This window comes from Lactuca serriola, chromosome 6 (assembly GCF_051521515.1).
Source record: "Lactuca serriola cultivar US96UC23 chromosome 6, Lser_US96UC23_V15, whole genome shotgun sequence".
NCBI classification, from domain to species: Eukaryota; Viridiplantae; Streptophyta; class Magnoliopsida; order Asterales; family Asteraceae; genus Lactuca; species Lactuca serriola.
Window position 1 is genome coordinate 28276000 of NC_136413.1, and position 14824 is coordinate 28290823.

The following is a 14824-nucleotide window of genomic DNA, read 5'->3' on the forward strand; positions in this document are numbered from 1 at the left end:
TTTGATAATTATTATTTTATCATATTTTGTTTTGGGAACAAATTCCGCAACTCTTTTAAATCAAAAAGGATTTACTCTGAAATTATTTTAAAAAGCATAAATGAAATCGGTCTTTTCTGGCCGAGATTTTGGGGATGTCACATGTAGTAAGTAACTACTGCTGTACTAACTACCTTAAACCAATTGTTATTTAAAGTACCATGTGATCGGCCTGTACCCTGCTACTCACTCAATAGTAAAACGATGATGTAAGACGCCGTAAGAAATGACATTTGGCACCCGTAGACTTGCAAGTCCCACTGTAGCGAGCAACAAGGTGTAGGATAGTCAATCCAGTATAGATCTATACGCAAACTCATATGCTCCCCAATTAAGGAGATTCTGGATACAAAAACTGTCATGGCAGGTAGTGCCATGACCCGTTTAATGGCTCACATAACTGAATGTAATGTATATGTAATGTATGTGCTAGCTGTATTGTGTGTTCTTCCTCTGTCTAGCCTGTATGATTGTTTCTCATCACTATGTATTATGTTTGTTTCTCATCACTATGTATTATGACTCATGTATGAACTGACACTTTGTATGATTCATTGTTCTTGTATTAGTTTTAGTAAAACCCTAAACTAGGCCTATTGTAGTTTACTAGTAATATAACTTGTACATATGAACATGGAAGTATACCCTTGCTACCCAAGGGTATTGAATTGACTGGAAGGACCTTTTATGACTATATATGTATACATGATATATAACTAATATTTAAACGACCTTCGGACGGACACCCGATATCCCACCAGACCACATCTCAAGCGCGAAAAGGAAATAGGGTGGGCAGGCCTTCCTAAGCCTTTTAAACATTGCTTATATAACTATACATACTAAGACATGCAATTGATAAAAGTATAATAGAGCTTAAGTAAATTTATTTGGTAAGTATAAGAATTTGTAAAACAGTTTGAAGCAAAATAGTTTGATAAACAGTTTGAACAGTAAGAAAATCATTGGTTTTGTAGTTATTAATCACATGTGATTGATGTAATAACTATAAGTATTCAACTTGTATCCCCCCCATAAAAGCATTTAAAACATTTAAAAGTATTTCAAAGGTTAGTTAAAGGGGTATGAACTCACCTGTAGTGAGTGGTACGGATGAACTGAAGATGTAGGATGCTAGGTGTCAAGTGAAGTCTTGAACACACTCTATGATCCTAGTTAACCTATAATCACACATATATGTATCCAATTAGTTTTAAACTACTAATTAGTAATGATAAGACCTCCTAGAACATGCTAAACACCTTACATAGGTGTTATTTTCCTTAAGGATGGCATCTAAGTTGTTGTAGGTCAAGGCTAGAGTGTTTGGGGTCAAAGGGTAAACTCCTTTGGAGTTTACGGTTTTCATGACCATTACCCATGGAGTTTACGGTCGTAAACTCTACACTTTATGACCATAAGTTGTTTTGAGGTTTTACAAGTCCCTTGAAGCATTTCTACTTGGTGGTTAGGCCTTTGTAAGGGATTAGGGCATTATTACACTCCTTGGAGGAGTTTACGGCCCCAAGGCCATTTCCTTTTGGGTTTACTGGTTTACTACCGTAAACCCATATGGAAAGTGGTATTGTTATGTTTTCAAGTCCTTCGCTCAACAAGGTAAAAGTATAGGTTAGATTTTTGGCCTAAGGAAGGAATATGGTCCATTTACACCCACATTGGGGTGTTTATGGTTTTGGGAGATACCCAAACCGTAAACACATAAAAATGATGGACTTTGGTGTTTTTCATGGATTAAACACATCAAGGAAGGATCTAGACAAGTCCCTTAGGCATTGTGAAGCATCTAGACACCCTAAAGCACCACTTTGCCCTTTATTTGGTGTTTACGGTTTTGGGAGCCTCCTAAAACCGTGAACACCTTGTTCTTGGTGTTCTTGGGACTTTTCCTTGATATTAATATGTATAGCAAGCTTTAAATGACTCTAGGATAGAAGTACTTACTTTGTGGAAGCTTGTAATGAACTTAAAGTCCAAGAACACTAGTGTGTGTTCTTGGTGTTTTGGAAATCTAATCAAAACATGAAATTTGATGGATTAAAGGATGTATAATCACTAGATGTTGTGATATAACAACTAATTAAGCCAAGAAGTACTTACGTTTTCGGGAAATCGGGTGAAAACCGGGATGATATTTGAGAGAGTTTTGAGTTTACTCTTTTAGGGAGAAAATGAAAAGTGTCCTACTTTGGGGAGTAAACTCATGCTTAAGGCACGAGTTTACTGTTTTTGAGGGAGTTTACGGACCAAACATAAAAGTTTGGCCGTGAACTTCTAAGCTACGTGGTATTCGCGGTTTAGAAATTTCAAGACCCGAGACGGCCTATCCGTTCACCCGTTCGTTTAAAGATTAATTATTAAAATAATCAAACGAACTTTAATTTCCTAAAAACAAGTAAAAGTGAACTTGACTTATAATATGAAGTGATTGACTTTTATGGTTTGACCGAATGAAAATTCCGGGTTGTCACAAGAGTGGAGGCTCAAATCTTGAAAATGGAGGTTAGGGTTTCTCCCAAGCGGTTCTAGATATGATGGAGGCTAAGAAAATAACCTAAATCATGAATCTTTACCTTTAAATACCTTGAAAACCCTAAAAGTTTAGTGGGCTTTGGGCTGCTTAGTTCTCATGTCGTGAGAATATATTCTCATCTTGTGAGGACTCTCACGTCGTGAGAGTTACTTCTCACCTTGTAAGAACAGATTTTCACCAAATTTCACTCCAACTTCAAACAATCATAACTTCTTCATTTCAACTCCATTTTTGGCATTTTTTGTATGCATGAAAAGGCATTGACGAGCCCCACAAGCCTATATAATTGATTTTTACTTAAATCACATCCAACTAAAATCCTTAATTCATAAAAGAAGTTTGAAACAACATTTTTCACATTTTACCCTTCAGCTCCAAGACACAAACCAAGGCTTTAATCATTTATCCAACATTATCATCATCCAGAAGGTCTAAACCACATTCCTTTGAAGGCTAAGGCTTTTACTTTATCCATTTATTGTCTATAATCATGGAATAAGAAACTTCTTGAAACTGGATGTTACAAACATCTAGGTCATAGAATCTATTCCAATTAACATATAAATAAGAAATCACTAATTTGGATTTCTAGGGGTCATGAGGGTTTTCACCTAAATCCTCAAATCCATCAATGGGATGAGTAGATTGAGATTTGGATCATCACAACAACTCAATAGAGGTTAGAAACCAAAACCCTAATTAAGGAATCATACTAATTTTGACATTCGGGTTTTCCCCAAACCATAAATTCGAAAATGGAGCAAAAGGAAGATCCAATGCATCAAAACTTGTTTGGTTTGAATCCTAGTTATGAAGGAGGTATGAAATCACCACTTTTGAGAGCTCTCAAGCTTAAGTTTTCGTTCATATGGATACATAAGTGAAGACTCCTCTTATTTCCCTCAATTTTACACATATGATCCCTCTAATTTGCCAATTTTGGCCAAAATTCAACAAACCTCAATATTTGTGATTTGAACTTATATTTTGACATAAGAAGTCCTACCACATACACTAAATAACTTTTTTAATCCATCTCATTGATTAAGTCAACCCTTTGGTCAATTCACTTTGCCAACTTGACACTTTTGTCCCTTTAACTTTTAAAATGTTATTATTTCTACTTCTAACTTTCTAAACTGCATATTGACTTATGTTATGATTATTCCTTAATGATTTATTTAAATAAATCATCCACTAGTTATTTACTTTATTAATTTAAGAACCTTGTCTTAAATTTTAGGATCTTACATTAGTATTATTTAAAATTGTTATTAACACTTGTATAAATATATTTATTATTTTTGACTTATTATAGGATAAACTATGATTGAAACCGCCACATATTGATGGTTGGAGACAGATGCGCTACAAAGAAAGCTCAGGTTGGTATACAAGTCGAGCACAAGAAGATTTGGTAAGTGATAAACGAAATTAAACGTTGTTTAAATGTGTTACTATTATTAGTTATAGTTTTTTGCTTAAGGTATATTATTATTATTATTATTATTATTATTATTATTATTATTATTATTATTATCATCATTTTAATGTCTAAATTTAGCTGTTTATTTAAACTGTCGTATGTTTATTGTTTTTTTAAGAGAAGATTCAAGAAGAATATGAGAAAATGCAAAACGATTTCGACATCATTGGCGACATATATTCCTAACTTCCAACCATCACCATTTCCAAGCTTTTTATTCAACTCCAACACACAAGGAAGTACCTCACAATGAATACCTCTCAACAAAATGTCGAGCCCGAGAGGATGAAATGATAAGAAGAAGAATATGATAATGATGGTTGATGGATGTGTTATTTTGAATAATGTTAATTTTTTATTGTATCATATTTGGTGTATAATATTAAACTTGAATTTGATGTTTTAAATTTAAACAATGGTAGCTAGTTACTTACTGTATCTCAATTTATATATGCTACAAAATGTTGAGATTTATTAAAAATGCAGGAATGGTAAATGTATAGAATTTGTATAAACTAAAAAAACATCGTTGGCTATCCCAACGACTAGTCGTCGCAGTAGGTGTTTGATTGACAACGATGAAAAACCTATGACGACGACATGTCGTTGCTATAGGTATGGCGACGACAAGTCGTCGATATATGTGGTATCTATATCGTCAACATGCCATCGTTATAGGTTTCACCTATCCCAACGGCTTGTCGTTACCACAGGTAATTAATAAAACTTTTTTTTTAAAATCATTCCTGACGATATGTCGTCAGCATAGTGGATACCTGTTCTGACGACACCTATGCCAATGACGTTTTTTGACCTATCTCGTAGGGGCGGAGCCAACATTTGAAGATAAAAGGCGCTTACACTGTCCCCAACTTAGACGGTAGTGAAAGAAAATTTGAAATAATAATAAAAAAAATTCTTGTAAATCAAAATTACATACTGTATTTGTTAATTGAAACCACATCGAGGATTTTTAGACTCCATTGTAGTTGGATTTTTAAGGAAATATTAGAATTTTAAAACTTTTCACATATTTGATCCAGAGTCCAGACAAAGGATTTTTAAGGTTTTGAAATTCCAAATCCATCAAATTCTTGGGATTCCTTCATCGGCATGATAAGTAAAATTTATAAGATAAATGAGTGGGTGAAATAGTATTGCAATCGGAGTATCGCCTATTGGACAGGTTGCATGCTGTTACAAAAATATAGGGACGTTACTTACAAGAACAATGTTATTTAAAGATTTCCAACTTCCAATATTATAAAATAGTTTGGACTTTGGATAGTATATAAATTGACGTGTGTTGTTGTTTTTCGTAAAAGTTGCAAGACTACAGTTCATCATAAGTTGTTTAATTCTTGTGTCGTCATGGTGTAACAGTATGACCAATGCGTGGTATCTCACTTTCCATCTATGATCTTATATATGGTTCGTGTTAGAATAATAGGAGATCGTTGCTTGCATAAGAAGTTACTATATCTTTGTAATCTTTTTTTAGTTACATGGAACTATTAAAGGTAATACGTAATAAAGCCCAAAAATCATCTTTGCACAAGCTTGAAAATTCTAAAAATCGTCTAATCTATATCGCATGATGACCTACTCTAAATCCAATTAAAGTCCATTATTGTAATTTCAGGCATCACTTCCTTCTTTGGTTCTTTCACTTGGAGTTTACCTAAACTGCTATCTTGACGAAGCCAAATATCATTAAAAATAGAGAAATTAATTATTCTTCTACTTTTGTTCCTAAAACTCTTCCTGTCTAGGCCTGACAATCGTGTCGTGTTCAGGTTGGCGTGTCCATGGTTGTCGGGTTAGCGGGTCAAAATATACCAACCCAAACACAACCAATTTAAATATACAAGTCACGAGTTGCCGGACACGGGTTGACGGATTTGAAACATAAACTCATATATGACCCGCCAACCCATTTATTTATACGGGTTCACAGGTTGGCGGGTTCGTAGGTCAGATTTGGGTTCGTAAGTTAGATTCCATAAATAAAATTGACAATTAAACATGAATAAGTTCTTGATCGTTGATGCAAGTATATCCAAATTTTAGACATTAAGTCCTAAACATCCTAATGAAAATTAAAAACATTCATAGAAACATGTTCAAATTAAACATTAATACAAACATAGATAATTCAAGTGCTAAAGTAATAGCCACAATTCCTATTTTTTTTCTCCAAAAAAACAAAGTCAATTCTCCAACACCATTTCGATACCTGATTTCGATCACAGAGTAACAAAGATGAGAGTGGGACTGTGAGAGACCGGGAGACTGGAAGTCTGGAAAAGGGAGATACACTCATACTTGATTTGACTTTGAGATTATTATTTAGGGAAAATGAGCAAAATGGTTATAGACTTAGCCTTACAGGTTATGACTTACGACCTTAGGCCGTCCACCATGAGTCAAAATGTCAAAACAGTCAAATGGTCTATGAATCAATGATATATATATATATATATATATATATATATATATATATATATATATATATATATATATATATATATATATATTATAACACTTATTAAATATTAATATTTGATACACAAATATATTTAAAAATAAAATATTTGTTTTTATTAAAAATATAAACGGGTTCACAGGTCAACCCGTTTATTTTTTGAGAAACTCATATATGACCCGTTTAATAAATGGGTTGGCGGGTTGAAAAACTCAACCCAAACTCATTTATTTCGTGTCGTGTCGTTGGTCGTATCGCGAATTGTCAGCCCTATTCCTACCTAATTAAATGATGACATATATCATATTAGTATATTAAAATATCAGTAAATGAACATTAAATGTTACACAAGGATTTGTAGGAACAAACAGTAGGATAATATTTAATTTCTCTAATAAGTTAAGAATTTCAATTATGAAAATTTGAAACAATCCGCATACATGGTGTATAAAGCATAAGCGAGGCATCTTCCATGCTATATTTATCAAGTCCAATGATTCCATATGTCAACATAAATCAAAAGTCCAATGTCAACGATAAAACAGCCAACTAAAAGATTATGATTGCATTTTCTAGGGTTTTTTCATGTGATCCATTGGAATTATTGATTAAATACTTCATATTGATAAAATGTGAGAGAATATAATTAGTAATGAAACATTAAAAAAAAATCTTAATGTTGGTATTGTGTAAGCATTTGTGGAAAATGTCAAAAATTTATATTTAACAATTATTGTAGTAATGTAACTAGTAACTATGATCGACATTGCCAGTCTATTGATTTTAAAGATCATGTGCGAAAATTAAAAATGAACCCCTAAAATTTCAGATTACCAATAGATATGGATAGATAAGCGACGAATATTGACAGATCGGTTACAAGGTAACGGCAGATTACCGACAGATTAGGACGGATCTAAGATGGATTAAAATTTCGGCCCTGACGTGCTTATATTACCTATTAATGATTAATGATTTTTTAAAAACTAAACCATTTTCTTATTAAACTGAAACTAGTAAGATGATAGAGAAAGAAAAACCAATTAAAAGGGACGGTATTAAGGCTTCAATGTGTATATCGAATCGTATGGTGCAAAGATCCAAGTCAACAGGAATCGTGCCCAGGAACACTACATTTTGGACATGTGCGATTTAGCCCCATATGGTTTCCTTTTCCTCATGTCTCTCTTTTCTCCTGATTGGCCAACGGAAATTGGTTTTATATATTTATTTTTTTGTTTTTCATTTACATTAATAAATTATATATATTAAAAAAAATAAAAATATATCAAAAATTATGGTTTTTAGTTCTCTTAAAAAAGAGTATAATATTTGTATAAAATTTATTTCAAACAAAAAAAAATGACATAGAAAGTGACTAAATATATATTGAGTGATGAATATAAATACACAAAAACTCAAAAAGCAACTAACTCCAAAGATGTTAAATGAAAATAAACGATGAATCAATAAAAAAAACCCTTTAAAATAAGTCTGCATTAAACATGCTCTAGTTTTAAATATTGAATATGACCCTTATGATTGTTTTGTTCGGTTTAAGTTTAGAGACTTCGCTTGATTATGAGGTCAATTTCATTATAATGTTGAAATTTTAAAGATTGCTATTTCCATATCTTTATAATGTGTTACAATTTGACTTTTCTTCTCTCCGGCTCATCCAAAATTATAGTTTCAAACTTCTGTACCACACACGAAAAAGTGACATATGATAGGAATTGGAAACGAAACTAATGATTTGATTAGTTTTGATAGTCTTTTAATAAATAAAGAAAATCTTCTAACTCTATTATAAATTATGTTTTAATAAAATTCTATAAATCCACAGTATTTAAAACATGTTTCTCAAGATTCACATGCATCATGTATTATGAACGAAGCATGAAAGTATCACTAGTTTTATTTAGATGCATCAAGTTTTATCTTTTACGAGTGTAATGGGTTAATTCAAACAAAAATAAATAAAAAATGGTCCAAGAGATTGAAAGTTCTGTTAAATATACTCAATTGCTTTAAACTTCATAAACTATTTCATTTTTAAAAAAAAAAAACTATAAACAAATAGATTTTATGATGCTATTTAAGAATTACCAACCCATTTTATATCAAATTTACAAAATATTATTTGTCATTAAATAATGAAATCCAGATTGAGCCCAACGACTAAATCAATTAACAGAAATAAAAATGATATTAGCAAGAGTTCGAAACTTCTTGAGGCCCAAACAAAATTTCAAAACGCTACAAACCAGTGAGCCACAGTCAAAAGCCCACAACCACAATATTAGTATATGTTGTTTTTCTATTTAAACTAAAAATAATATGTGTGTTTTTAATAATAACTAACTTACATATACATATTGTGATATTTCATTTCATTTCAAACATGAAATATCTATCTATTATAACAATCCATTCATTATATTATAATGTTTTAATTAATATATAAACCTAAAAACCGATAACGTTTTTAATTGAAAAGAAGCCTAACATCAAAAAAAGAATTTACCATTCTTTCAAAGTTGAGGGACTACTTTTGTCACAAACACTTTCTTCACTCCATAACATACTATTTGAACAGTTCTAATTCCATACTGTTTCTTCCCTCTCTTCTCTCTCACTCTATTTCTCTCTCCTTCATACACACAATGTGTGTGTGAAGGAAAAACCTTCATATATTACTTCTAAAATCCCTACAAAAAATCATTTGTTGGAGGAAATTTCGGCCCCAAATATATTGTATGGCTCAAGTGTGTTCTTGAAAGCACACCTTCTTCATACCCAAAAAATCAGAGCTTTTAAAATCATAATGCTAAAAAAACCTTCATATCCGTTCTCTTTTCTTCTTCTTTTTCTTGCCGTTTTTTTCCTTTTATCAAATGGAGAATCCCATTATCGAATCTCTCGATCAACACCCACTTCAGGTTCTTCATATGTTTCTTGATCATGTTCTATATTTATCATAGATTCACCCAATAATCGGTTTTATTTACGAAATTTCTTGTGGGTTTTTCAAGGGGATAAAAATGTTTTCTTTCGATTTTTCAGGAAAATTCAATTCATGGGTGAGCAGGAGATTACTTGGTGATGAACAAAAGAATGGAAATAAATCACTTGTTTTGGCTCAAGAAAGAACAACAAGAAAAGATCCTCTTGATAAATTTAAGAAATATAGAGGAGGATGGAACATCAAAGAACGCCATTATTGGGCTGTAAGTTTCTTGATTCTTTATCTCCTTTTTACGCGATTCATATTTCTAATTTCATGTTTTTCTATTCGAATCAAATCGATTGTTATTTTAAAAATTCCAAATTGGTGACTAAAACCCATTAATCTTGTTCCCATTATCCAGAATTATATTGAAAATCCCATTAGGATATAAATATTTTGGGTTTATTTAAGAATCTTGATTTCATGTAAACATGCATGCGAAGTGAAGATCCTTATCCTTATATATAATACTAATTAATAACAATTCAAGAAAGAGAAATTAAATATCCTCCTAAATGTTTCTTTTTTGTTCTAACCCTTGACCGGATTCAGTCGGTGGCGTTCACGGCGGCGCCCTTCTTCGTGGTGGCGGCAGCCTGGTTCGTGATCTTCGGTCTATCCCTATCTCTAATATGTCTCTGCTACTGTTGTTGCCGGAAAGAATCATACGGCTATTCAAAAACAGCCTACACCGTATCTCTCGTTCTTCTAATCCTCTTCACAATCATGGCAATGTAATCAATCTTTCGTTTCCATTTTACAATTCCATATATCTCAACAATCTTTTGATTTTCTCTAATAATTATCGATCAGTGTTGGATGCATTGTTTTATACACGGGTCAAGGTAAATTCCATCAAACGACAACGAAAACATTGAGGTATATCGTGAATCAAGCGGATATAACTGCAAAGAGGCTTCGAAACGTCTCTGATGATCTTGCTTCCGCTAAGAAAATCGCCGTTGCACAAGTGTTCTTGCCTGTTGATGTTCAAGCTGACATCGATGAGATACAAACAAAGCTTAATGCTTCGGCTGTTGAACTTTCAGAAAGAACGAAAGAGAATAAAGAAGACATCCACGATATCCTTGAATCTGTGTATGTTTCTTCAATTCTTAAAATCGTAATAAATTTCTTTTCATTCAGACATATTAATTATATTCACGTATATGTGTTCTTGTAGGAGCATTGCATTGATTGTTATATCTGCTGTTATGTTGCTATGGACGTTTCTTGGATTCAGTAAGCTTAATTCTTTGATTCACATAATTTGTTTTCGACTTTTCGTGACGTTTTTTTTTAATGTTTTGTTGTAGTCTTTTCGATTCTTGGCATGCAATGCATGGTTTACACGTGAGTAATGCTTTTTTCGTTATATGATAATATGAATCTGATGTTAATTTAAAGCTTAAAAGATGTGTTTTATTAACAAAAAATGCGTTGAAATCGTTGCAGATTGGTGTTATTCGGATGGGTTTTTATCACGATAACGTTTATACTCTGCGGTGTATTCCTTTGTCTCCAAAAGTAAGTTTCCCAACTTGTACCTTATGCATTAATGGTTGTACTTTTGCATGGGTTTCATGAATTAACGTCTTTCTTTCATCAGTGTGACTGCGGACAGCTGTGAGGCGATGAACCAATGGGTCGAGAATCCAACGGCTCACACGAATCTAGACGATATTCTTCCATGTGTAGACAATGTAACAGCTCAAGAAACCGAAAAGAGAACCAAAGAAGTCACGTCTCAGCTCGTAACAGTGATCAACCAAGCCGTCAGAAACGTCACAAACGGCAACTTTCCGGCGAATTTTGCGCCGCTGTACTACAACCAGTCTGGTCCGCCGATGCCTACCCTTTGCAACCCGTTCAACTCCGACCTCACTGATCGGAAATGTGACTCCGGTGAAGTTCCATTGAGCGATGGCTCACACGTATACAGTAAATTCGTTTGTCAAGTTTCACCCTCCGGAGCGTGCACCACCACCGGCCGCCTTACACCGGAATCGTTCAGCCAAATGTCTGCCGGAATAGAGCTGAGCTATTCTTTGTACCTTTATGGGCCATTCTTGGTGGATCTTCAAGACTGTACTTTCGTCCGGCAAACTTTCACGGACATCTCCCGGGATCACTGTCCGGGGCTGTGCCGCTACCTGAACTGGATCTACGTTGGGCTGCTGATGGTGTCGTTGGCCGTGATGTTGTCGCTGGTTTTCTGGGTGATTTATGGGAGGGAGAGGAGACATCGAGTGTATACGAAGACAGTTATAAGTAGAAGTGGACGTGGTGGGGAAAAATATATGTAAAGGATTTTTTATACTAACTTTTTTTTTTTGGAGGATTTGTGAATATTTGTGTGGAGATTGTAAAAGTGGCTAAAATGTTGGTGGAGTGTGATGTTGGTTTGTTGTATCAGTATGAGTTACCCGACTTTTTTGTACAAAAATATAGTATATAGAAAAAGTATTTACTCGTTAATTAGTTGTACTTTCATATTTATTCACCAAATAATCGTGAAAATAGGATTTAGGAGTAAAAATAAGTGAATCCACAATCACGTGACGTTAACTATTTTTCTTTATAATTTATCTTTTCATTATTTAAACAGTTATACCATTATTTACATTTTTTTCCAAATTAATTTTTTTTCGCGGAAAATGACACAGTAGGTCGTTTTGCACATCAGGTATTCGGATTGGCGGGTCAAAATACATCAATCCGAACACGACCCATTTAACTATACAGGCCATGAGTTGGCGGGTTTGGAACATAAACTCATATACAATTCGTCAACCCCACTTATTTATACAAGTTCATATGTCGGAAGGTTCGTATGTCAGATTTCATAAATAAAGTAAATAATTAAACATAAATAATTTTTAAAAATAACTCACCAAACTTATAAATGTCATTAAACATTATGTATGGTTAAAACCCACATAAGTAAAAATGTATAAATATCATTAAAAATAACTCACCAAACGTCGATACTTAATTTAGTGGTATACTTTCTTAGTATTTTACATTCTTACGAATAACATTTAATATATTTAAAAAATATATAATTTTTTTTATTAAAATTTTAAACAGGTTGACAGTTCAACTCATATGTTTTTTGACAAACTTATATATGACCTGGTTAATAAATAAGTTGGCGGGTTAGCAAGTTAAAAAACTCAACTCTAACTCGTTTATCTCATATTATGTCCTGAATTGTCAGGTCTACCATTAAGTGATCAAAACTGTAAGATTTAAGAATTATGACCAAAACCATAAAAATTAGCAAACGACAAAGACAAAAAATGTAGTTAACTCTTAGAAATCGACTCAAAATTGAGTTCCATTTAGGCTCAAATTCCTGTAATTGGGTGTTTGGGAGTGGTTAATAAATTGACTTATCAATTTTCAAAAAGTTAATAAAGTTAATAAGTTAAAAATGTTTTTATTAAAACTTTCAAATAGTGAATAATTTTTTTTTTATTGACAAGACAAAATATAACATTAAACTAATAAAACATATAGCTAGAAGAGTACAATAATAGGGTAAAAAGAAAGAAGAAAAACCACAAACTAGATATTTTAAACAAACCAAAATCTAAACTATAGGAAAGGGTAAATTGGCAATATTAATAATGCCAAAGACAACACCTGAGAATAATTGGGATCTTCAAAGGGTTGAACTGCTAGGATAAAACGGAGATCTAAGGGAGTCATAGATGATAGATTTCAGCCTGCATTTAGTGAAGCATCAAATTCTAGCTTGTTCCATCGAAGACCCTTAACCTTTATTGTTTTATGATATAGATATTAGAACGTTTGAAGCTGCTATAGATATTGATGCATCCGACTTAAACTTCAAGTTATAAATGAAATGCAACCAGCTGACAAGTAAGGAATCTACAGATTACATGGATGCATCTTGTTAAATTTTCAAATGGACTGAACGTGCTAATTTGACCGAACCACAGGTACCAAAACTGTAATTTACTCTATTTATTAGTAATTTTTTTGAAGATTACATTTGTAATTTAGATTTTATAGCAGCAAATCTTATTCAAAAAACTTATTTTTGCAAATAATACAAAAAAAAAAAAAAAAAAAAAATCGGAACGTCTCTTCAGAACAGTACTCCGGAGTTTCAGAAACCTCTTCGGAACGTTATATTCCAAAAAGAATGGTTAGTTTTTTAAAAAAAAAGCCATGGTATTTTTTGCAAAGGAAATAGGCTTATTAAGATAATTAATTTTTCCGTTTGTTTACAACTGGCTAACTATCTATTTTTTGTACACATCTAGGTAACAAACTTTTTGAAAATGTTCACATATGACCATTATGACCTTCTGTAGCAGGTTACATCCGATCATAACCGGTCATAATGGTCATATGTGAATACTTCTAAAAAGTTCGTTACCTAGATGTGTACAAAAAAAATAGTTACCCAGATGTGAACAAACCGAAATGGTAAGAGTAAATTACACAAATGGTCACTATGGTTTGGGTAATTTATGTGTTTTTGATTACTAACTTACTTTTTAACTCGGATGATCTCTATAGTTTATTTTTGTTGTGCGTTTGGTCGTTGTCTTACCTCAAAAGACTATTGTACTCTTTTTAATTTTTTTGTTAATTAATTTTCTTACTTATGTATTTATTTTTTATATATTTATAAAAATTAATAGACCCCACATATCTATATCTCGTCACCCTAAACCTGAAACCATATTTGAGAAATTTAAGTTGGGTCCCACCAATCACCATCCTATATCTCATCCTCCTCAACTTTTATTTCCTTTTCATCTTTAGTGAGATCGATGTCTTCACCATCCATTTTTTTTTGTTTTTCAACTCCGACGAACCAACACCACAACCCTTCTATTGGGTTGTGGTGGTGCAAAATTCAATGAAGAGACAGTGGGTTGTGGTGTTTGTCTGTCGGAGTTGAAGGGCTGTAAAAACATGAATGATGAAGACGTCGATGTCACTAAAGATGGAAAGAAAATATAAGTTGAGGAGGATGAGAGATAGGATGATGACTGGTGGGACCCAGCTTAATTCCTCCCAAATGTTGTTTCAGGTTTAGGGTGAGGAGATATAGATATGTGGGGTCTATTAATTTTTTTAAATATGTAAAAAATAAATAAATAAATAAATAAGAAAATAAATTAAAAAGTGCACAATAGTATTTTTGAGGTAAGACATTGACCAAACGCACAATAAAAATAAACAGTTGGTATCATCCGAGTTAAAAAATAA

The 14824-nt window shown here is 32.7% G+C and overlaps 1 protein-coding gene across 1 annotated transcript; it reads left to right on the forward strand.

Moving 5' to 3' along the window:
• The first annotated feature begins 9189 nt into the window (after nt 1–9189).
• Nucleotides 9190–12049, forward strand: LOC145059177 (uncharacterized). The gene is made up of 8 exons (XM_079007042.1): nt 9190–9503; nt 9628–9791; nt 10124–10305; nt 10385–10669; nt 10755–10813; nt 10888–10924; nt 11027–11098; nt 11181–12049. The coding sequence occupies exons 1-8, from the start codon at nt 9389–9391 to the stop codon at nt 11875–11877; spliced, it is 1611 nt and encodes a 536-aa protein (XP_078863168.1). The 5' UTR covers nt 9190–9388; the 3' UTR covers nt 11878–12049.
• Nucleotides 12050–14824: the final 2775 nt, after the last annotated feature.

Excerpts from the sequence above, each read along its gene's own strand:
- LOC145059177 (XM_079007042.1), top strand. The coding sequence starts at position 9,389 with ATGCTAAAAAAACCTTCATATCCGTTCTCTTTTCTTCTTCTTTTTCTT. Across the intron at positions 9,504-9,627 it reads TCGATCAACACCCACTTCAG|GAAAATTCAATTCATGGGTG; the intron begins GTTCTTCATATG and ends TCGATTTTTCAG. Across the intron at positions 10,925-11,026 it reads ATGCAATGCATGGTTTACAC|ATTGGTGTTATTCGGATGGG; the intron begins GTGAGTAATGCT and ends AAATCGTTGCAG.